The sequence below is a fragment of the Synchiropus splendidus genome, chromosome 10, assembly GCF_027744825.2.
Source record: "Synchiropus splendidus isolate RoL2022-P1 chromosome 10, RoL_Sspl_1.0, whole genome shotgun sequence".
Taxonomy (NCBI): Eukaryota; Metazoa; Chordata; class Actinopteri; order Syngnathiformes; family Callionymidae; genus Synchiropus; species Synchiropus splendidus.
This window is the reverse complement of record NC_071343.1, coordinates 126,785-151,305: the sequence shown is the minus strand read 5'-3', so window position 1 is coordinate 151,305 and position 24,521 is coordinate 126,785. Positions and strand designations below refer to the sequence as shown.

General features: G+C 56.3%; 3 protein-coding genes across 8 annotated transcripts; 1 reads left to right on the top strand and 2 right to left on the bottom strand.

The window, feature by feature from the left end:
* Nucleotides 1-6,220: 6,220 nt before the first annotated feature.
* On the bottom strand, nt 6,221-10,775 carry marco (macrophage receptor with collagenous structure). 2 transcript variants are annotated; one of them, XM_053876293.1, is made up of 13 exons: nt 10,472-10,775; nt 10,253-10,392; nt 9,925-10,023; nt 8,175-8,341; nt 7,987-8,104; nt 7,728-7,781; nt 7,568-7,648; nt 7,282-7,308; nt 7,054-7,131; nt 6,885-6,992; nt 6,767-6,829; nt 6,523-6,687; nt 6,221-6,461 (listed from the first exon to the last, which is right to left on the bottom strand). In XM_053876293.1, exons 1-13 carry the CDS (start codon nt 10,618-10,620, stop codon nt 6,331-6,333), a joined length of 1,380 nt encoding a protein of 459 aa, XP_053732268.1. In that variant the 5' UTR covers nt 10,621-10,775; the 3' UTR covers nt 6,221-6,330. The 2 variants fall into 2 exon arrangements, with proteins under 2 accessions (XP_053732268.1, XP_053732270.1); XM_053876295.1 differs by lacking the exon at nt 7,568-7,648.
* Nucleotides 10,776-11,440: 665 nt separating this feature from the next.
* Nucleotides 11,441-14,067, top strand: LOC128765568 (homeobox protein engrailed-1-B-like). The gene is made up of 2 exons (XM_053876316.1): nt 11,441-12,529; nt 13,751-14,067. Exons 1-2 carry the CDS (start codon nt 12,079-12,081, stop codon nt 14,065-14,067), a joined length of 768 nt encoding a protein of 255 aa, XP_053732291.1. The 5' UTR covers nt 11,441-12,078.
* A 5,896-nt stretch (nt 14,068-19,963) lies between these two features.
* insig2 (insulin induced gene 2) lies at nt 19,964-24,362 on the bottom strand. Of its 5 annotated transcripts, none has more exons than XM_053876318.1 (6): nt 22,391-24,362; nt 22,079-22,190; nt 21,646-22,012; nt 21,398-21,564; nt 21,229-21,328; nt 19,964-20,858 (listed from the first exon to the last, which is right to left on the bottom strand). In XM_053876318.1, exons 2-6 carry the CDS (start codon nt 22,144-22,146, stop codon nt 20,817-20,819), a joined length of 744 nt encoding a protein of 247 aa, XP_053732293.1. In that variant the 5' UTR covers nt 22,147-22,190; nt 22,391-24,362; the 3' UTR covers nt 19,964-20,816. The 5 variants fall into 5 exon arrangements, with proteins under 5 accessions (XP_053732293.1, XP_053732292.1, XP_053732294.1 ...); XM_053876320.1 differs by having other exon boundaries at nt 19,992-20,858; nt 21,646-21,770; nt 21,840-22,012; nt 22,079-24,362; XM_053876317.1 differs by having other exon boundaries at nt 19,983-20,858; nt 22,079-24,362.
* Between the last annotated feature and the right edge of the window lie 159 nt (nt 24,363-24,521).

Below are 24,521 nucleotides of genomic sequence, written 5' to 3'. Positions count from 1 at the left end.
TAATGTGTCACTCTCACACTGTTCACCAAGACGACACCAATGTGTCACTCTCGCACTGGTCACCACGACGACACTAATGTGTCACTCTCACACTGGTCACCATGACGACACTAATGTGTCGCTCTCACACTGGTCACCACCACGACACTGGTGTGTCACTCTCACACTGGTCACCACCACGACACTAATGTGTCACTCTCACACTGGTCACCACGACGACACTAATGTGTCACTCTTACACTGGTCACCATGACGACACTAATGTGTCACTCTCACACTGGTCACCACGACGACACTGGTGTGTCACTCTCACACTGGTCACCACGACGACACTGGTGTGTCACTCTCACACTGGTGTGTCACTCTCACACTGGTCACCAAGACGACACTGGTGTGTCACTCTCACACTGGTCACCATGACGACACTGGTTTGTCACTCTCGTACTAGTCACCACGACGACACTAATGTGTCACTCTCACACTGGTCACCATGATGACACTGGTGTGTCACTCTCACACTGGTCACCACGACGACACTGGTTTGTCACTCTCGTACTAGTCACCACGACGACACTAATGTGTCACTCTCACACTGGTCACCATGATGACACTGGTGTGTCACTCTCACACTGGTCACCACGACGACACTAATGTGTCACTCTCACACTGGTCACCATGATGACACTAATGTGTCACTCTCACACTGGTCACCATCACGACACTAATGTGTCACTCTCACACTGGTCACCACGACGACACTAATGTGTCACTCTCACACTGGTCACCATGATGACACTGGTGTGTCACTCTCACACTGGTCACCACGACGACACTAATGTGTCACTCTCACACTGGTCACCATCACGACACTGGTGTGTCACTCTCACACTGGTCACCACGACGACACTAATGTGTCACTCTCACACTGGTCACCATGACGACACTAATATGTCACTCTCACACTGGTCACCACGACGACACTAATGTGTCACTCTCACACTGGTCACCATGATGACACTGGTGTGTCACTCTCACACTGGTCACCACGACGACACTGGTGTGTCACTCTCGCATCAGTCACCATGACGACACTAACGTGTCACTCTCGCATCAGTCACCATGACGACACTAATATGTCACTCTCACACTGGTCACCACGACGACACTGGTGTGTCACTCTCACACTGGTCACCACGACGACACTGGTGTGTCACTCTCACACTGGTCACCATGATGACACTGGTGTGTCACTCTCACACCGGTCACCACGACGACACTGGTGTGTCACTCTCGCATCAGTCACCATGACGACACTAACGTGTCACTCTCGCATCAATCACCATGACGACACTAATATGTCACTCTCACACTGGTCACCACGACGACACTGGTGTGTCACTCTCACACTGGTCACCACGACGACACTGGTGTGTCACTCTCACACTGGTCACCACGACGACACTGGTGTGTCACTCTCACACTGGTCACCACGACGACACTGGTGTGTCACTCTCACACTGGTCACCACGACGACACTAATGTGTCACTCTCACACTGGTCACCATGACGACACTGGTGTGTCACTCTCACACTGGTCACCACGACGACACGGGTGTGTCACTTTCACACTGGTCACCATGACGACACTAATGTGTCACTCTCACACTGGTCACCATGACGACACTAGTGTGTGACTCTCACACTGGTCACCACGACGACACTAATGTGTCACTCTCACACTGGTCACCAAGACGACACTGGTGTGTCACTCTCACACTGGTCACCATGACGACACTGGTTTGTCACTCTCGTACTAGTCACCACGACGACACTAATGTGTCACTCTCACACTGGTCACCATGACGACACTGGTGTGTCACTCTCACACTGGTCACCACGACGACACTAATGTGTCACTCTCACACTGGTCACCATGATGACACTAATGTGTCACTCTCACACTGGTCACCATCACGACACTAATGTGTCACTCTCACACTGGTCACCACGACGACACTAATGTGTCACTCTCACACTGGTCACCATGATGACACTGGTGTGTCACTCTCACACTGGTCACCACGACGACACTAATGTGTCACTCTCACACTGGTCACCATCACGACACTGGTGTGTCACTCTCACACTGGTCACCACGACGACACTAATGTGTCACTCTCACACTGGTCACCATGACGACACTAATATGTCACTCTCACACTGGTCACCACGACGACACTAATGTGTCACTCTCACACTGGTCACCATGATGACACTGGTGTGTCACTCTCACACTGGTCACCACGACGACACTGGTGTGTCACTCTCGCATCAGTCACCATGACGACACTAACGTGTCACTCTCGCATCAGTCACCATGACGACACTAATATGTCACTCTCACACTGGTCACCACGACGACACTGGTGTGTCACTCTCACACTGGTCACCACGACGACACTGGTGTGTCACTCTCACACTGGTCACCATGATGACACTGGTGTGTCACTCTCACACTGGTCACCACGACGACACTGGTGTGTCACTCTCGCATCAGTCACCATGACGACACTAACGTGTCACTCTCGCATCAATCACCATGACGACACTAATATGTCACTCTCACACTGGTCACCACGACGACACTGGTGTGTCACTCTCACACTGGTCACCACGACGACACTGGTGTGTCACTCTCACACTGGTCACCACGACGACACTGGTGTGTCACTCTCACACTGGTCACCACGACGACACTGGTGTGTCACTCTCACACTGGTCACCACGACGACACTAATGTGTCACTCTCACACTGGTCACCATGACGACACTGGTGTGTCACTCTCACACTGGTCACCACGACGACACGGGTGTGTCACTTTCACACTGGTCACCATGACGACACTAATGTGTCACTCTCACACTGGTCACCATGACGACACTAGTGTGTGACTCTCACACTGGTCACCACGACGACACTAATGTGTCACTCTCACACTGGTCACCAAGACGACACTGGTGTGTCACTCTCACACTGGTCACCAAGACGACACTGGTGTGTCACTCTCACACTGGTCACCATGACGACACTGGTTTGTCACTCTCGTACTAGTCACCACGACGACACTAATGTGTCACTCTCACACTGGTCACCACGACGACACTAATGTGTCACTCTCACACTGGTCACCATGACGACACTGGTGTGTCACTCTCGCATCAGTCACCATGACGACACTAATATGTCACTCTCACACTGGTCACCATGACGACACTGGTGTGTCACTCTCACACTGGTCACCACGACGACACTAATGTGTCACTCTCACACTGGTCACCATGACGACACTAATATGTCACTCTCACACTGGTCACCACGACGACACTAATGTGTCACTCTCACACTGGTCACCATGATGACACTGGTGTGTCACTCTCACACTGGTCACCATGACGACACTGGTGTGTCACTCTCACACTGGTCACCATGACGACACTGGTGTGTCACTCTCACACTGGTCACCATGACGACACTAACGTGTCACTCTCACACTGGTCACCACGACGACACTAATGTGTCACTCTCACACTGGTCACCATGACGACACTGGTGTGTCACTCTCACACTGGTCACCACGACGACACTGGTGTGTCACTCTCGCATCAGTCACCATGACGACACTAACGTGTCACTCTCGCATCAGTCACCATGACGACACTAATATGTCACTCTCACACTGGTCACCACGACGACACTGGTGTGTCACTCTCACACTGGTCACCACGACGACACTGGTGTGTCACTCTCACACTGGTCACCATGATGACACTGGTGTGTCACTCTCACACTGGTCACCACGACGACACTAACGTGTCACTCTCGCATCAGTCACCATGACGACACTAATATGTCACTCTCACACTGGTCACCACGACGACACTGGTGTGTCACTCTCACACTGGTCACCACGACGACACTGGTGTGTCACTCTCACACTGGTCACCACGACGACACTGGTGTGTCACTCTCACACTGGTCACCACGACGACACTGGTGTGTCACTCTCACACTGGTCACCACGACGACACTAATGTGTCACTCTCACACTGGTCACCATGACGACACTGGTGTGTCACTCTCACACTGGTCACCACGACGACACGGGTGTGTCACTTTCACACTGGTCACCATGACGACACTAATGTGTCACTCTCACACTGGTCACCATGACGACACTAGTGTGTGACTCTCACACTGGTCACCATGACGACACTAATGTGTCACTCTCACACTGGTCACCAAGACGACACTGGTTTGTCACGCTCACACTGGTCACCATGACGACACTGGTTTGTCACTCTCGTACTAGTCACCACGACGACACTAATGTGTCACTCTCACACTGGTCACCAAGACGACACTGGTGTGTCACTCTCACACTGGTCACCATGACGACACTGGTTTGTCACTCTCGTACTAGTCACCACGACGACACTAATGTGTCACTCTCACACTGGTCACCACGACGACACTAATGTGTCACTCTCACACTGGTCACCATGACGACACTGGTGTGTCACTCTCGCATCAGTCACCATGACGACACTAATATGTCACTCTCACACTGGTCACCATGACGACACTGGTGTGTCACTCTCACACTGGTCACCACGACGACACTAATGTGTCACTCTCACACTGGTCACCATGACGACACTAATATGTCACTCTCACACTGGTCACCACGACGACACTAATGTGTCACTCTCACACTGGTCACCATGATGACACTGGTGTGTCACTCTCACACTGGTCACCACGACGACACTGGTGTGTCACTCTCGCATCAGTCACCATGACGATCAATGCGCCAGAGCTGAAGTGGTGAGAGCGACGTGAGGGTGAGCAGTTGTCTGTGAACTTCACTGGACTGCAGACCTTCCCAGTGTGTCGCCCTGAGAGGCAGGAAGTGAACAAGTGCACGTTGGTGCTTTTGTCTGCACAGGTCCATCAGCTCCTGCTGTCAGCAGACAAGTGAGTCCAGGCTCATTTCCCGGCCCAGACGTCTCCATCTCAGTGAAATTGAAGTGGACAGGGTTTTACCTCCAACAATGAATCTGCCTCTTTATGGGAGGGTGTCACTGGACTGACACCTGAGCCAGTCCCCACGGTAATGAAACGACAAGACGCTGGCTGTCTCTTACGGAGAGAACATGGAGGACGGACGTGGCCGCCGGCGCCCGCTCGCCAGACGCTAACCTCTTCTGACACCGCGCTCCAGAGTCCATTTCAGTGACAGAGAGGCATAGCAGGCGGCGCCGCCACGGTGACCATCACTGGTCTGATGTGGCCTCACACGTGAGCACCTCAACCAGGGTCAAAGGTCACCGCCGGCAGCAGCAGATCGAACACCCGCGTCACATGACATCAGCGCCTAGCGGGTGTCCGGGCAGCAGTGCGGCGAGGTCATGGTGTCGTCCGCAGCTCGCTTCATACATGAGCGGACACACACACACACACACACACACACACACACACACACACACACACACACACACACACACACACACACACACACACACACACACACACACACACGTCCGCCTCTCTGTCCTCGTGGGGATCGCCCTTTCCCCAGCCGCTCCCCCTGAACACAAGGACTCAGTGAGGACCAGCCCACTGCCCGGGGGGGTCACGTGACGCAGGCTTCAGCAGCGGAGATGTGCTTGTGCTGCGGGAGGAAAGCGGAGTCCCCTGCTGCCTCATGAGCTGGACGCAGCTGCAGCACTGAGGGGGAGAGAGCGAGTGTTGGAGCGTCTCACTGCCACTCCACTCCATGTGCCCCGGGGGGCAGCGCTCCAGAATAATGGCCTCTTCATCAAGTCCACGGCTGGGTCCTCCTCCTCCTCCTCAGATGATGATGATGATGTCATCAGTCATGCCGATGCTCATCCAGAGTGGGGTTCTGGAATCAGTCACCGGGTGGCGCTCCCCTCCGCTGCTCACTTCTTTTGGGGGGGGTGTTTTGCTGTACCTGTGAGGACCATGTCCTTCTTGTGAGGACGTTTGGGCCGGTCCTCACAAGGTTGAGAGGCTTCAAACCTCAGTGAAAGCAGGGTCCAGGAGAGGTCCCCACAAAACATAAAACCATGACCCAGTGTGTGTGTGTGTGTGTGTGTGTGTGTCCCATCGAAACAATTCAAAAACAACAAAGTGATCTTCGGTTCAACCAACAGCTGATCGTGATTTCCTTCATCGTCATCATCACAGTCCATCATCAGCAAGCGTGTGGTGGTGACGACGACGATGGCTTCCTCACCACTGGAGGTTCACGCACACTGAACTCCCACGTCTTCGTTGTGTTTGCAGTTGTTGACTCCAATGCCGTTGTGTGGACAGGAGAAGATGTCGGCTTCAGTTCCCGAACATCGGAGGTCGTCCAACCAGATCTGACCAGAACCTGCGGGTGGGACCAGCGTGAGTGGAGCGGCGCCTGGTGTGCGCCTGCTGAGCCCAGGTACCTGCTGGAGCCGTGAAGACCTCGGTGGCAGTGGTGAAGCCCAACATCTTGCAGACGACTCTGCCGTCCAGAGTGTCAAAGTTGTCATCGCACACGGTTCCCCACACGCGGTTGTGGAGCACCTCCACCCGACCTCGGCTCTTCCCCGGGACCAGGCGCACCAGCACTGCAGCAGAAGAGGAGGAGGAGCCCTGTCATCGGAGGGGGCGTGGCCCTGGCAGCGCAGCCTTTCAACGGTCCCTTACTGTCGCTCCCGGGGTCCCCTTTGGTCCCGGGCGCTCCCGGTTCCCCAGCTGGTCCAGGCGGTCCTGAGGACAGGACTGGCGGGTCACCCCGACTAAAGCTCACGCCCATGCTACTCACCCGGTGGACCGGCTGGCCCCTCGCTTCCGCTGTCACCTTTCTCTCCACTCAGTCCTGGTGGTCCTGCAGGACCTGGGGCACCGGCATCGCCCTTGGACCCAACAGAGCCTGAAATCACACATACGCAGGTCCACCAGTGCTGGCAGTGGTGCAGAAGTCACGACATCACCTGCAGCTCCAGGCGCTCCCGTCTCTCCTTTCATGGCCACGCCCTGCTGCCCAGGCGCTCCACGCTCCCCCTTGGAGCCTGAACACACATGCGCGCACAGAGGAAGTGAAACTGCTGCGTCAGAACTTTATTTTTAAAACATGTAACCAACAACTTCCTGTTCAAAGCGAAGCGAAAGCAGAGGTCGCGCGCACACGCACTGAGACAAACAGGCATGCAGAGTCTTACCCTGAGCTCCGCTGGGTCCCTGGGGGCCTGGAACAAATGTTTAGAGCTGTCAGTCACGGTCAAATAAAAGCAGGGTGTTTGGACAAGCTGTCAATCACGTCCCAGCCAGCCGGGAGCAGGCGGCGCACGACACTGTCCATCCACTGGACCTGCCACTTCCTCTTGGCGTAGTGGTCCTGGCCGCCCGAGTAGGTAGCGCATGTTCTTGTGACTTCTTGGAGCGAGGACCCGAACCCCCGTCACGGGTCCCACTCAACGTCTCAGTGACCATCAACTTCAACCTTACCGCCAGGACCTGGCTCTCCTGCTTCTCCCTTGAGGCCTGAGTCTCCCTTCAGCCCCGGGGCTCCGGCCGCTCCAGGGTCGCCTGCAGGGGGCGCAGTGTCTGTCAAGCGTGTGTTGATCATCTGAAAAGTCGACAGTGAAAAACAGTTGGTGTCAATCACCTTTCAGTCCCGGCTCTCCGGGAAGGCCCGTGCTGCCGGCTGGCCCAGGGGGTCCTGGAGACACAAACACTCATTTGCATGGTCCACACGGAAGCGAAGCGCCTCGCGCTCTGTCGCTCGTTCTCACGGCCTGAACTGAAATATTCATGACTCGGACTCAGTCCCGTGTGGCGGCGCCACCTTCATCGCTCCGCGGTCCAACCAGGAGAGCTGCCACCGCTCCACCGCTGATGGTCACGGTCGTGACGCGCAGACCCACCTGGTCTTTGACCGATGGATGTGACTTTGGCCTCCAGACTGTTGGTGGTGCTGTTGAGCAGATTGATGTGGTCCCTGAGACGGGTCAGCTGACCACCTGCTCCACACACACTGTCGACCTGTCGCCATGGTAACACAGGCCCAAGGTCAGATGAGATCACTAGGGGACGACGGGGACCGGATCCCGACCTGGTTCTGGAGGGTCCACAGACGGCTCCTCAAGGACCTGGTCGCCTCTGTGTTGTTGCGGACCAGAACTTGAAGGCCTCCACTGCCGTCGTCTGGTGGAGGATTCTCATTGGACGATGTCAGTCTACCAATCTTGGGTTCATGCACTGAAGACTCCAACGTGAAGACTGGAGCATACATGAGGACAGACAGGAGCACAGACATGAGGACAGACAGGAGCACAGACAGGAGAGAGACAGACATGAGGACAGACATAAGGACAGACAGGAGAGAGACAGACAGGAGGACAGACAGGAGGACAGACAGGAGGACAGACAGGAGCACAGACAGAAGAGAGACAGACATGAAGACAGACAGGAGAGAGACAGACAGGAGAGAGACAGACAGGAGGCCAGACAGGAGGCCAGACAGGAGAGAGACAGACAGGAGGACAGACAGGAGGACAGACAGGAGCACAGACAGAAGAGAGACAGACATGAAGACAGACAGGAGAGAGACAGACAGGAGAGAGACAGACAGGAGGCCAGACAGGAGAGAGACAGACAGGAGGACAGACAGGAGCACAGACAGAAGAGAGACAGACATGAAGACAGACAGGAGAGAGACAGACATGAGAACAGACATGAGGACAGACAGACATGAGGACAGAGACAGACATGAGGACAGACAGGAGGACAGACAGGAGAGAGACAGACAGGAGGACAGACATGAGGACAGACAGGAGAGAGAGACAGGAGGACAGACAGGAGAGAGACAGACAGGAGGCCAGACAGGAGAGAGACAGACATGAAGACAGACAGGAGAGAGACAGACATGAGGACAGACATGAGGACAGAGACAGACATGAGGACAGAGACAGACAGGAGAGAGACAGACATGAGGACAGACAGGAGAGAGACAGACAGGAGGACAGACAGGAGAGAGACAGACAGGAGGACAGACAGGAGAGAGAGACAGGAGGACAGACAGGAGAGAGACAGACATGAGGACAGACATGAGGACAGACAGGAGGACAGACAGGAGGACAGACAGGAGAGAGACAGACAGGAGGACAGACAGGAGAGAGACAGACAGAGGACAGACAGGAGGACAGACAGGAGAGAGACAGACAGGAGAGAGACAGACAGGAGGACAGACATGAGGACAGACAGGAGAGAGACAGACAGGAGGACAGACAGGACAGAGACAGACATGAGGACAGACAGGAGAGAGACAGACAGGAGGACAGACAGGAGAGAGATAGACAGGAGGACAGACAGGAGAGAGACAGACATGAGGACAGACAGGACAGAGACAGACATGAGGGCAGACAGGAGAGAGACAGACAGGAGGACAGACAGGACAGAGACAGACAGGAGGACAGACAGGACAGAGACAGACATGAGGACAGACAGGAGAGAGACAGACATGAGGACAGACAGGAGAGAGACAGACATGAGGACAGACAGGAGAGAGACAGACATGAGGACAGACATAAGGACAGACAGGAGAGAGACAGACATGAGGACAGACAGGAGAGAGACAGACATGAGGACAGACATGAGGACAGACAGGAGAGAGACAGACATGAGGACAGACATGAGAGAGACAGACAGGAGAGAGACAGACAGGAGGACAGACAGGACAGAGACAGACAGGAGGACAGACAGGAGAGAGACAGACATGAGGACAGACAGGAGAGAGACAGACAGGAGGACAGACATGAGGACAGACAGGAGAGAGACAGACATGGCCGTTCGCACAAGGAAACCTTTGTAGAGCAGGAAGGCGTTGAGCCCAGTCTGCAGCAGCAGATAGAAGACAACCAGGCGGAGAAGCCAGGGACGTCTTGTTCTGACCCGCTTCAAATCTGCAGAGAAAGACGCGGAAACGAGGCGTTTTAGGAAGAATTGTACATGTGGAGGATCGACAACAGGAACCGCTTCAGCGAGAGTCCTCGTGCCTTCGCGACACTTTCGTGCGCTACTCTGCTGCCATCTGCTGCTCAACGCTCTCAAGTCGACTACGATGCGTTTGAAATGTGAACACGGTCAGCGGCAGACTCCCAGTCCCGTGAGGCTCCAGGGCGGGAGACCTACCTTCAGCCTGGAAGCTGTAGATGTCCGCGTGGCCCATGGAGATGTCGAACAGCGGGTTGGTGTGTGTGGAGGTGACGCGGTCCTGGTCCTGGTCCTGGATGCTCGCCATGGTGTCGTCCTGCACTTCCTGGTGCAGCGCTCTTAAACGCACCGAAAGTCGGCATCAGCAGATTTGAGGCAGGAACAGCCCGAGGAGGCGTCACCAGGAAGCTCACCGACCTTCCCCGCGCCCTCAGACGGCGTCCTCTGACAGGTGTCCATGATTGACCCCCAGGGTTTGTGCTGACGACCCCTGACCTTGGATGAGTGTGGGGGAACTCGGCTGCCTGACGAGGCCTGGAAGCAGGACTGAGAGCAAGCGTGGTCATGGCGCCACCAGGGCTTGACACGTCAGCGGGTCAGCGCCCTGCTTTGCCGAAACTCGCCCAGGTTCTGCAGCCACATGACCGTGAGAGTGCGGGGGTCAGCAGATCCGGTCTCTGGTGACTCAGCACAGTCGCTGCTTTCACTTCCGCTGCCTCGCTCTCACTTCTGCTTCCACCTGAGGCACGTGAGGCGCGCGGCACTCGCTCACGTGACCCCGGTGCCCCAGACGCCGTTGGCCTCTGCTGAGGCTCGTCACGTCACGGCGGAGCTTGTGATTCTCCATTGGTCCTCTAGATGTCACTGTGCCACCGTGGAGGAATGGACCAGGGGAAGACCTGACCGGAAGTGAAACCAGATTGAACGTGATACAAGCAGAACACGGTGGGCGTCTCATCAAAGCTTCAGTAGGAATGTCGCGATAAACACACAGAGAGCACGCGGGACAAGTCAGCGCAGGCGCCAGCCTCAGCGCTGTGTCCAAGATTCCTCAGCACAATATGCGCACATCTCCTCTCATCAATAACGATCGATTCCGCTTCCAGCACTGGACACAGGGCTCGGTTTTGCCAAATGTGCACATGGAATTCCTCGATTGAAATAGTGTTGACTTTTCTCCTCGTGCTCATAACAATGAGGAGCACATCAACCTGCAAGAACCTGAAGAACCGGGACTCGCTGCCGTGGAGCCTCTCATGTACCGATCCATCGCAGCAAACGTCACGGTTTGTCACAGAAGACATTCAAGTGTTGCAGGACGCCGATTGGTTCATTGACATGACGGGTACCAATCATGTCAAAATAGGAATCAATCCATTTGAATAAGCCACAGCCAACAGCGAATTCTTCACCTGCAAGAGTTTGTGTAACGTGCGCGTGCGTTGGCTGCGTCGCGCTGATCGGTCATTGCGTGATCAATTATCCGAGGAACGCGCGTGGGAGGACATTTTGGCCGGTCCTCACCAAACTGTTCCGGACTGGGCCGCAGTGCACGCGGGTCTTTGTCCTTCCAGCCAGTCCAGCTCACCCAGCTGGGTCGGAACCAACACGGTTGGTGAGCCCTGCTCTGGAGGCTTCAGACCTCGGTCCGGTTCCGAGTCCCGGTTCAGGTCAGCCATGTCTTTTGGATGGCGGGGGAAAGGGTGACGGCCAGGAGAGGACCTCACAAAACATAAAAACAGGAGCGCGCGAGTGTGTGTGTGAGATGATAGTCGTTTGTTCTTCACTCATCTTATTGGACGTCGTCACCCGGATCTACAAGTGTCGCGGCCTCTGATTGGTTACTTGCTCTCCGCTCCAGATTCATTCACTCGTGTGTGTGTGTGTGTGTGTGTGTGTGTGTGTGTGTGTGTGCGTGTTCAGGTGTCTCTCCCCGTCCACGATGACTCTCACACAGTTCTGGACGGACCCCGACAGCGCACAGTTCCGTCCACGATGTTCTAGTCTTGGTTCTGGACGCAGCGATGGAGGAGCAGCGGGATTCGGACAGCAGCGAGCCGGACACTGTCTCTCCGGGTCAGCTCACTTCGGCCTCCCAGGCCGCCGCCGCGGCCCCACAGAGTCACAGAACCACCAACTTCTTCATCGACAACATCCTCAGGCCGGACTTCGGCTGCAAAAAAGAGCCGGCTCCACGGGCGCACACGTCGCGCGGGGAGGGAGTCGAGGCTGCCGAGTTCCCCGGGACTCCGAGCCGTGAGTCCAGCAGCGACAGCTCCTCTTCATCGCCTTCCTCCTCCTCCTCCTCCTCATCTCCGCGGCGCCAAAGGTGCAGCGGAGCAGCCGCGGCCGACGGACAGAAGCCCGAGCCCAGCAGCGGCGGGCCGCAGGAGTCCTCGCTGGTGGAAGAGAAGCGGCCGCTCCTGTGGCCCGCCTGGGTCTACTGCACCCGCTACTCTGACAGACCCTCATCTGGTAGGGAGACGCGACACTGTAGCGAGACTCGGCCCCAGAAGCGTGTTCACCGACAGCGATCCGAGTTGGGTCCTGACCTCCGATTCCGTGTCGGAGGACTGAGAATTAACAAGCGCGCGCGTTTCCCGAATCGTTTCCTGTTATTTTGTTTCAGTGTTTATTGTCGCACGGACACCATTGTTTTATTGTTTGTTTTATTATTTTATTGGTAATAATAAAACTGTATTGCTATTATTATTATTACTATTATTATTACTATTATTATTATTATTATTATTATTATTATTATTATTATTATTATTATTATTATTATTATTATAGTGATAATCATTATTATCATACTGATAATAATAATAGTTTGTGGTAGTAGTAGTAGTATTCATATTATTATATTAATGCATGAAAATGAATAACTATAATCCGTGAAATTAATACATGATATTTCAAAAGAGCGAGAGCGAGTGGCGGACGGCCGCATGAATTAAAGATTATTAAGAAATGTATGGACTAAATATTTTGTAACTTAGTAAAAATGTCCTCAGATTTTTAAGACATTTTCTTGCGTTTGCCGAGACCACTTCCGCTGCTGATGACGGTAATGACAACAATAAGAAGAAGAAGAAAAGTAAAAGAAGGTCGAGTGTTTGACATCTGATCAGAGCAGATCGATCAGTCAAGTCACCGAAGACAGACACATACGATGATGTTGTCCGGCCTCATTGGTTCACGTCAGGAGCGATTGCGGTGCTCAAAGCTCAATTGCCGAACTTACAGACATTGAAAACCAAATCAGCCATAGACGATGAAACACGTGTGAAGAAGACACGTGTAATTACAGTGGATTGGATTAAACATGAATTCAGCGGATCACTCGCGGGGTGCAGGACGCGCAGACGCCAAGCGATATTTTTTTCATAAATATGGTTGGCATGAATATCTTTATTACTCTGTAAAAATGTCCTCAGATTTTTTTAAGACGTTTTCTTGCGTCTGCTGAGATCGGGACAGTGATCACTACTACTGATAATAGTAATAATAACAACAATAATAATAGTAATAATAATAACAACAATAATACTAATATAACAGTAGTAGCAATAATAATAATAATAATAACCTGCGAACGCGATCGCGCGGACACTTTTGAAATACACCTTTGTTTGTGACCAAAGCAAACGCTGAATATTCACGTTCGACCCTGGGCCCTCCGCTCTACTGCAGGTCCAAGGACCCGCAAACTGAAGAAGTCCCGGGTGTCCCGGGAGGACAAGCGGCCCCGGACCGCCTTCACCGCCGAGCAGCTGCAGCGCCTCAAGACCGAGTTCCAGTTGAACCGCTACATCACGGAGCAGCGGCGACAGGTTCTGGCGCGCGATCTGGACCTGAACGAGTCCCAGATCAAGATCTGGTTCCAGAACAAGCGGGCCAAGATCAAGAAGGCGAGCGGCTACAAGAACGGCCTGGCGCTGCAGCTGATGGCGCAGGGCCTGTACAACCACTCCACCACCACCGTGCACGAGGCGCGCGACAGCGACTGAGGCGCGCGCCGACAGGAGAAGCTCGGCAAAACCAAAGATGCTCTCGGAACCAGAACCTCACCTCGGAGCCGCGCGCCTCAGCACTTTTCTACACACGGACGCCATTTTGTTTGTTGGTCGCGCGTCAAAAATGGACCGCGTCAACGTGTTGTGTTCACTGCGACGGGGGCGCGCGCGCTACAACGTGTCATTTACACGAGCTACTGCTCCAACAACGAAGCCATATGTGAGTCCAGATTTATTTATTTGTTGTTCTGACATTTTGACAGTTTTCCCGTGGTTCTGCATTACATTCATGCGCACACGCTCGAGGCCACACTCGCTGGCAGAGCGGGATTATTGTGTCAAGTTGTACATTTTTCAAGTGAACATTTTATATTAAAATAATTCTATATGCCACAACTGGCTGTGTGTGTGAGTGGGGGGGTGAAGCGTCTCTCAAGCTTCAGCATAACGGGGCGATTCTCAGTGGTCCAACCGTTGGTTCAGGAGCTGTTTCGGTGAGGTTTGCGGCAGAGGCTGAGTGACATGTCCCCACCAAATACTTGAAGCTGACAATGAAGAACCGACCGATGACGTCACCACGGGACTGGAAACACACACAGGCACGTTCCGCACTTGTGTTTCTCACCTCAGCTGCAAATGTTACAGCCACTGACTGATCCGACCTTTGAGCCGCTGCAGGAGCTAAAGGCCAGGCACTTCACACACACACACACACACGCACATGCTGTGACTTGTGAGGACCTTCATGGCCATCACCCTTTCCCCAGCCTCTCCCCGAACCCTGACCATCCAGAAGAGCAGGCCTCTGGACCCAACCGAGACCTGTCCAGGGCATCCCCTGCCTGTCAGCCTCCTCTGGAAGAGCTGTGTGTGTGTGCGTACGGTCCCCACAAGTAAGGATAAGAACGAGGTGAGGTCCACCCACACACGCTAAGCGAGGATGAAGCGCTAATTCGCTGGTGAGGAGGTTGTCGGTTGGATTTCAGCTGCGAAAGACTGCAGCGAGGTCAAGGTCCAGGCCGGAGTCCTGGGGACCGCAGCCACCTTCACGAGCCTCATCGTGGAGCGACGGAGACATGGACGCGGTGCTGAGTGAGGGCCAAGGAATGTCCCATCCCCCAGGTGAGCGCCTGGTGGGCGGAGCCCCGTCGGCTGCCAGCGGGCAGGTCCCGGCACGTCGGAGGGGGCGGAGCCTCAGCCATGATGTCACCCGGGGCTTGATGACATCGTGCGGAGCTGGCTGCCGTCTGAAGGTGGATCAAAGGTGACGGAGGTGATTAAAGGTGAGAGTCCCGCAGGAGCGCGGAGTGGCTCGGCGCCACGTGTCTGATGGAGTCGGCAGCGAGGCAGGTTCTGCCTGCCCAGGAGCAGCAGGAGCTCCTGAGCCTGAAGGGGGCGCTGCAGAGACAGATGGCTACATCGCTCACTCTGATGACGGAGATGGAGAAGCTGAAGGAGAACAACACCTCGCTGATGAAGGAGCTGGGCAGAAGGAAGTCCTCGCACAAGGAGCTGAGCTACCGGCTGGAGGCGGCCCAGAGCAGCTCCAGGTACTACCGGCTGCAGCTGGAGCAGCAGGTGGAGCACTTCAAGTACAGGCGCTGGCAGGACAAGCGGGTGATCGAGAGCCTGCGGGCCAGTCAGGTCAGCCTGGAGAAGAGGTCCTGCGCCATCAAGACGGTGCTGAGGAGGAGCCTGCAGGAGCAGCGGCACCTCCAGCGGCAGGTGCAGATGATGAGAAGCCACCTGGACCACCGCCTGGCGCCGGACACGGAGCCGTCGCACTGACGGCAGCAGGGCCCGGAGCCTCTGGGATGCAGGAAGATCAAGGACGACGGGGATGAAGGGGGAGGCCGCGTCATCAGCTGACCACCTCAGGGCCTTGCTGATGTCGTCGGGCTCTTGAAAGGGGAGAAGTCTATTTAAGTCGCAGCAGGTGGAGGGGAAACATTCCCCACGTCACACCTCTTACCGTCTGGGATAGAAACTTCTGGGCTCGGTCGTGGACAGGACAGCAAGCCAGGAGCATGGAGGACGACGTCTGCAAACTTCAGACGGCTCTCCAGCAACAAGTCGCCGTCACACTCAACCTCATGAAGGAGCTGGAGATCCTGAGCCAGTCCAACAAGACGCTAGTCAGCAGCCTGAGCCAGATGAGAGACTACAACACGGAGCTCTGCTCCAAGCTGGAGCTGGCAGTCCAGCAGAGGAGGTCCACCCGCCAGTCGCTGATGCAGCACTTCCAGTGTCTTCAGCAGAAGCGACTGGAGGACGAGAGGCTGATCCAGTCCCTGGAGACCAACATCGTCAGGCACCACAAGAAGGCCGTGGCCAGCACCGTGGCCCTGAAGAAGATCCTCCAGAAGCAGAAAAGCCTTCGGCGGGAGGTCCAGGCTCTGAGGGAGCACATCAGCGCTCGCATCCCCCTGCAGGCCAGACTCCACAAGGCCCTCTGGTCCTACCAGAAGATGACCACCAGCCTCAGCCAGGAACTTCAGCAGCTCAGGATTTCACATCAAAACCTGTCTGTCTGGTGCAAGACGGTGGAGAAGGAGGCTTCACACTACCGGGAGGCGCTGAGGAGCGAAAGGAGCTCCAACCAGACCAGACAGAACCAGGACCAGTGGCTGATCCGGACCCTGCTGGCCTACAACCACGGCAAGTCCCAGGAGCCGGCGGCAGCAGCAGAGCTGGCAATGAAGAGGCTGGTGAGGAAGTACCAGTGTCTCCGGAGGGAGCTGGAGGACGAGAAGGTCCGGACGGCGCAGCTGACCAAACAGCTGCGGAGAACGGATCCGCCGGAGCGGAGCGGCGCCCCGGAGCCCCTGAAGGCGCCGCTGGCCTAGTGGGAGCACAGGAGCGACGTCTGGAGCTCGGTCGATGCATCCAACCTGCGGAGCGAGGACCAGGCGCCTCGCGCCAGACAATAAAACCATCTCAACAGTCTGTTTCCCAGCGACGCCACCCACCGCGACGCTTGTTAGCGAGGGAGAGGCGCCCTGCTGCATGGTCAAACTGGGACCTGGCGTCAGCTCCAGAAGCCCAGCTCGTCTCACCTGACTCAGCAGCCAGGTCCGGTGGGATCTGCTCACCATCTCCCCCCCCCGGGTCCCTCCATGCTCCTGCCCAGCTGGGTGTGTGTGCGCGTACTTGTGTAGCGATACTTGCGGGGACTGATGCTTGGAAACTCACACTCTTGTGGGGACGTTTGGGTTTCGGTCGCCACAAGGTTAAGCTGAGGGTCAGAATGACGGGGTGATTCTAACTGGGCTCCAGCCCGGTCCCCACAAAGTCCTGGTTCAGGTTCGGTTTCGGGGGAGAGGTCCCCACAAAGACAAACCTGTGTGCGTGTGTTTATCTGCGAGGAGCAGGTGTGGGGGAGGGGAGTCAGAGGTCAAGGTTCTATTCTGAACAAGTACTTAGCAGATCATTAATAAACCTTTGACCCCCCTGAGGGTCGAGTCTCCCCCGGCAACTGCCACACACCACCCACCATGACTCACACACACACACACACGCTGCAGCGCAGCATCACTTGGAAGGTCCTTCCTTCCTTCACGGCAGGAGCTGAGGCGTCCACGAGCGACTCGGAGCGGAGCCGCCCAGCGGGCCGGCCGGCCGGCGCCGCGACCCGAAGGCCCATCCATCACTGGCATCAGATAAGGCGAGGAGACGGATCACAGTCTGCGGCTGAGGCGGGCGCGTCCGGACCTGGGAGCGAGGAGGCCACGAGCAGGAGGAGTTGCAGGAGTGCAGCTCAGGGCTGGACCTGCCTCTGGCCCCAGCACAGGAGGAGCACGTCCTGGTCCTGGTCCCGTTCCCAGCGGGCGCCCAAGCGTGGACGTCTAGACCGGGCGGAAGTCGTCCCGCTGAGCCAGACAATCGGCAGCTTCCTGAAGGGGAGCGGGACCCTCCCTCCCCTGAGGCCCCGGCAGCCATGATCCGGGCCCCTGCGCCCAGCCAAGCGCGGCGGCTGCAGCCGGACGCAGCTGTCAATCACGGCAGCCGCCGCCGCTACTCTCGTCGGCGTCCATCTTGATTAGCTGCCTCCATTCAATCTGCTTCTCTTGCTAATGAGAGGACGGGCCCCTGACAAGGGGCCTCCGCCGCAGAAGGGCTGCCAGAGGTGCATCCCAGCGAGCGGAGCACCTTGCTCTCCCACTGCTGGTGGTCGTGCTGAGACCCTGACCTCGCCCCGTGTGAACCCCCCGGAGCAGCGGCGGCTATGTTTAGAGCCGGGTGTCGTCGCGGCAGCTGATCTGGCGCTTGCCGACTTTCTCACAGAAACTTTCTCATGGCCCCTCCCCCTCCCCCTCCCCACGCTCGGCTGCCAGAGACAAGACCATCCCAGGCGCCGGCTCAGGACAGTGGGCAGGTGTTTCTGCGAACCGTTCTGACAGAAGAGCAACGTGTGTGTGAACAGAACGGACCGAGACGGAGCTCAAGCTCTGAAAGACACGTCTCAAGCCCTAACACTCAGAAGCGACCCCTGACCTCTTCGGACACCCATCGACCAAACAGGTGTCTCGCTGTCATGAGCGCCCTTCATGACCTCTGACCCCACTCGACCACTGGACACCTGCACAAGCTGCAGAGACACCTGTTATTGTGTGTGTGTAGGCTTGGTTATACTGCCTCGTGGGGCACCAATTCTTGACAAAACACTGTCCTTGTGGGGACCTTATGTCTTACCTTAGGATGAAGACTTCAAAATAACTGGGCCCAGGGGCCTGGTCCAGGTGAGCCATGTGTTTAGAGTGAGAGGCTGGGGAAAGGGCGATGAGAAACCTCACAATGTCCCCACAGGGAGAGCAATACAAACGTGTGTGTGTGGCTGAACCTGTTCTGAGGTGCAGCAGGATTCCCTCAGTTCCAACACACCAGAGTCTGAGCCGTCCGCCTTCACAGTGGAGGTGATCAGCTTTGAATAAAGTGAAAAAATCCTCCAAATAAAGCGTCACTGATCATGTCATTCTTCTTATTATGATGACTGTTTACGGAGGTTTCGACCCTCTGAACCCTGCGAGGACAGGCCTGAATGTGCTTGGTGGCTCGCTCACATGCACCGGGAGTCGTGAGCCCCCGCACATGCAGCTCCTCCACCTGCGCGCGCGCGCGCCGGCGCCGGGCAGAAGGCCCGTCTCTAACAAGCTGCTTCCCTGACAGGTGTGTGGGAGTCTCTCACAGAAGATCTCCAGCCTCCACTGGGGAAGCACATGCACCGGAAACCTGTGGTCTGGATCAGAAGTCAGAGGCAGCCACGGCCAGCGGCTCCAACTGAGAGCGCACACCTTTGTATTGCTGTCCCTGTGTGGACATTGTGAGGACCTCTCCCCCTAAACACACGGCGGACCTGAAGCCCAGGACTCTCAAGCCAGTTATTTTCAAGTCTTCATCCTCAAATAGAGGTTTGGACCTGTGGGGACCAGCAAAAGGTAGAGACAAGGTCCTCACAAGGATAGTGCGCAGCCAGGAATCGCTCCCCACGAGGCTGTATACCACACAGACGCGTGCGTGGTGAGCTGGGCCAGGTGGAGCAGCAGTGATGTCACGGTCTGCAGGCCGGCCTACACCAGCCGTGCTTGCATGGAGCTGATGAGTCTTCCCCAGCGTGTTGATAGACAGCTCGCTCGTCTGCGCCACTCGGCTGCTCGTGAGAGCCGCGAAACACACACACACTCTCTCTGACACCCCCATTAGGAGGGAAGGCTGCGTGGAGAAGAGGCTGCGAGCTGGAAAGTGAGCTCTCTTGTTACTGCGCTGCTGTTTACATGAAACACCTGAAGAGGACTTGACAGCTGTGGGGGAGGGTGAGGAGGCGGGGGGAGAACAAATGTAGCTCAGCGCGGCAGACTGGATCATCACCGTGCTGCAGGAGCACCAGCCCGGAGAGTGTCTGTCACCGGTGCGACGCCGGTGTGAGAGGAGAAACCTCCAGTCAGGTGTCATCTCCATCGTCTGAGCACGGGTGCGCCCGCGCCTCAGACCCTCAGGTTCTGGGTTTGGAAATAGAGGACGGCCTGCGGCCGGCTCTGGTGGCCCTGACACCAGCGACGAGCTACAGTATCTGGAGAAAAAGACTCGGAACATTTCAGCGGCCTGAGAGAAGAGACGCACCATGACTCCACACTTTCATCACCCGGCTCTTTATTTCACGCCCCACGCACACGACGCACTCCTGGTTGCTGCTCGCACTCTCGGATAATCCTGGAGATCCACGGGAAAACCACGAGCCAGAGGCCACCACGTGCTCCTCCGGTGAGGACGAGGGCTGAGCGATGAAGATAAAGCGCACCAACACGCCGCCGGCGCCGCAGCAGATAATTGCTTGTCAGGAATAAATAGAGAGATTAATGGATTCATTAGTGGCGCAAGTTTGGCGCCTGAGAGCGGCGGTGACGCGGCAGCGGCGGCTAGTTAGCGCACAACAATAACATTCGCTCAGTAAATGGCTTCCCGTCTGCGCAGAAAAGAGGAAGCGCTTCCTCCGAATCCTGCTGCCAAGTCGTCACATTATTCATCTTAATTAGCCGCGTGCGTGTGGGACGATCAATCATCCGGCCCGACTCGCGCCACACGGACGCAACAGTCGCTGCGGGCTCTGAGGGCCGGGCAGACCGGACCACCAGTTTGGCACAAAGAACGTCCAGACTTCTGAGTGGGTCCAAGTATGTGAGGTCCAGCGGGGTCCAGGGATGAGAAGCAAAGCAGAGAGGTGAGGGTGAGCTCACAGGTGCGGTGCCTCAGTCCTGATGACTCTTCTCTTGACTGAACTTGTGCTCGTACTGAGGAGACACCAGAGTGAGCAGGTCAGTGCCACCGCCCCCGACTGTGCCGACATCACCACACCAATGGAAACACCAGTACATTTGGGAGGGAAAAGCAAAGCAGACGCTTCATCTGGCTCCACGGCCAGACCACATATGCCTGACCCTCCCCTGCTCGGCTAGTCAGGTCAGAGAGACCAGGGTCTCCTTCCCGCGCTGCAGTGCTCGGCTGGTCCGTTTGAGCGTGAGGTGTTGATGTGGCATCGGTGGGTGAACGATGATGCAGAAAAACCTTTGATGCTGAATCGCAACATGTGTCCAAATGAAATGGCAGCGGGAGCTCGGCCCCAGCCCTTGGCTGGGTGAAGTCAAGAAAAGGAAGCCTCACCAAAGCCAGCTGGCGGCCAATGTTCCCCACGGTGATGACGCCGGCGAAGAAGATGCAGGGAAGCCAGGAGCGAACGTAGAGGAAGTCCGGGGAGGTGTACCTGTGGGCGGGGACAGCAGGTGAGTGGAGAGGCGGAGCCCGGCCCCAGAGAGCCCGGCCCCAGACCCACCTGAAGAGCTGGTGGTGGACCAGCAGCTGCGTGGTCAGCGTGGCCAGCAGGGCGATGGTCACTCCCAGGGTGAAGCCGCAGCGGGAGCGGTCAAAGGTCCACCACAGGCCGACGGAGAGCGCCGCCAGGGTGAGCGACAGCTGCACGTTGTTGACAAAGTCCACCTTCTGAGAGGAGGCGTGGTCAAGGAGCGCAACGTCAGCACCTGCACGCGCGCACGCACACACACAGAGAGAGCGAGAGGATACGGCGCTGGCGTGGTTGATGCCCACAAACACGGCCACACAGCGCATCACGCTGGACCACTCCCTCTTGAAGCGGTGCGGCTGGCCAAGGCGCCGGTCCACGGTCGGGTAGAGCAGGCCGATCACAGCTGAGGAGACAGGTCCCATCAGACACCGGAGACACCACAGGTCCTGCCGCACCGCGCCGTGGTACCTACTGGAAGCAGAGCCGCAGCAGGGAGGGACCCACCAGGCCGAGGAGAAGATGCTGCTCATGACGTCAGGGGGGAACAGGGTGACGTTCCTCTGGACCTGCAGCAGGTTCAGCACCAGAGACAGAAAGACCCCGACCGAGAAGAGCAGCGAGCCTCGGATCAGCAGGTTGGAGCTCCTGCAGCAGAGAGCACATCTGGCGTCTGGGGTGGGAAGCGAGTGTTCCGGCGCTGCACTCACTGACCGGCTGGTGACCACAGACAGGTACGGACCCTTCGGCGGCTCGGCATCACTCGCGGCCGTCGCCGACATAGCTTCTCTGGTGGGGAGGTCAAGGCGGCGACCAGGAAGCAAACCTCAGCAGCAACAACACACAGGCGGACCAGAGCGAGTCACCCAACAGTCAAGGTCTTCCGCATGACTTTCACACGAGACACGGCGGCGGCGGCGGACCGCGGGCGGCCACAGACGCGACAGGGCAAGGGTCAGCAGCAGCAGCGGGGGAGCTAGCGTTAGCATGCTAGCTCTCCCTCAGAAGCTTCGCCTCCCAACTCACCGATCACTGACCCGGCTGCGCTGCTTTCTCACATAGTGGTCGAGGCCGGGGAGGGAAAGCGACGCTACACCACTTGCTGCGACTTCCTGTCGCAGCGCAGTGACGTCAGCGCGCCGACCCCAGCTGAAGCGACGTGTGGGACAGCCGGATCCCGGCGCCGTTTCTGTTCACGCTGGTGCCCGGTCCTCTGAACACAGCAACACCGCTGTTTCTGACGCGACGCCCTCGGTATTTAGACGCTGCATTGCCGAACCCAACGATCCAATGAAACGCAAGGTATTTCTCGGGAAAAGTTCTTCCTCACAAACCAAGTGAAGGCGATGTCGCTTGAGTCACTGCAAATCACGGGCCTCTCTGCCTAGTCAGAGTCCAAATGTGACGCAGAAGTGCACCGATCTTTCTGCCTAACAGTCCCGGACGCACTTCTGCTCCTGTGCCGACACGCTGTCTCTGGCCTGAGGCTCAACACATCGCTGGTGATGACTGCTCAGACATTCATGTTTACTTTGCTGTGAATTGGATCTCATCTCCAGCCGAGATTCACACACAGAAACCCCAGTTTACCAATAGGCATTGTTTGAATCTAAAAGCAAAACAAACATGTGAATCGAAGTCCACAGCTCTCTCGCATTCTTTATTTATTGTACATTCTTTTATATTTTTGTCTTTCGTTTTGTGTCCCCCCACACACACACACTTAATTTTATGTCTACTGATGACATTCGCTGTGTTTGGTTTTTTTTTTAATCAGTAAAAAATCAGTTCAAAATATCAATTTGAGCGTTGAAACGCTCGTGCAATACATCACAGCAGAGGCGGAAAGGTTCGACTCTCGCGACGCCGAGGTTCAAGCTCCGTCATTCAATGGACTATCAGATGGACACAGTGGCTTTGAAGCCGGTTCGATCCGTCCAGAATGAGTCGGACTCAGAGTCGCACTTGTTGGGAGCGTCGCTACAGCGCCGCCCTGAGGTGGAGCGCTGGCAACAGAACTGCACAACACGGGGGGCGTCACGGGATGAACGTCTCCGCCGCCTCTATTCTTGCCTCACTGGGGAATTTGGAATGAAATGACTTTCAGCGTAATTGGGGTGTTGGGTGGGTAGGGGGCGGGGCCACTTAACCCCCATAATTATAGCGATAAAGAAAGTCTGTCAGAGGAGGGGCGCGCGAGGGGGGTTTCAATTAGCCGTCAAGGGTCACTCGAGGCCCCAGCACCATCCTGGCTCCATCTATCATCCTCTTTTCATTATCTGCTGGTGTAAAGGTGCGTGATGGAGGGGCCGCTGCTGGAGCGTATCAGCTCCGACACGCTGCCTGATGGACGCCCTGACCCCTCTGTTGTCTGCCATTAACCCCTCACCCGGACCAGACCCAGTCCAATGGCCCCAGAAGGTGAAATCAATCAAACCTCCCGAGATGAGGAGGCTCCCGCGACGCTGACCAACAGAAAGAGACGAAAGCTGCGTGGGCTCGGGCGAGTCACGTCACTGCCAAGAGCACGCGACCAGCCGCGGTTTTGATCTCAACACGACCCAATCCGGGGTCTGAGGGCGCCAAGAGACGCGACACCGCTTGTCACTCTGGCACCCGGATCAGCTGCGCCACCTGCTGGCCACAGCGACAAACAGGCGGGAGGAGTGGAAGGAAGGACGACCACGTGACGCTCGCGCTGCCCCCGCGCAACACAGCGGAGGGGAGCAGGAGCTCGAGCCTCGCTGTGATCGGCGATCGATGACTTACAGCTTCTCTGCAGCACAACCTGTCAGACTTCATCAGCCCTGCGCCTCAGCGCGTGCGCAGCAAACAGATGATAAATCACGGCTCTGTAATTAGCGCTCAGCAAGGTGATCACTGACACAGCTTTCATCTTAATTAGAAACTCGTTTGTTCCATTCACTTAAGCGGCTGCGCTCGAGCGGAGCCGCACCTTCGCTGAGCTCATGCTGCGCACCTGTCAGGGGCCCCTGGGGGGCTCCGTCAAGCTGCAGAGGAGCACGAGGAGCCAGCGGGTCGGAACCGCTCCCCGGCGCGGGCTGTGGTGACGTCGCTGCGGGCGCGCACCGGACCTCTCTATCCGGCTGATGGACACGCCGCTAATAGACCGTTCCATCAGGCCAAGCTCGGGAAG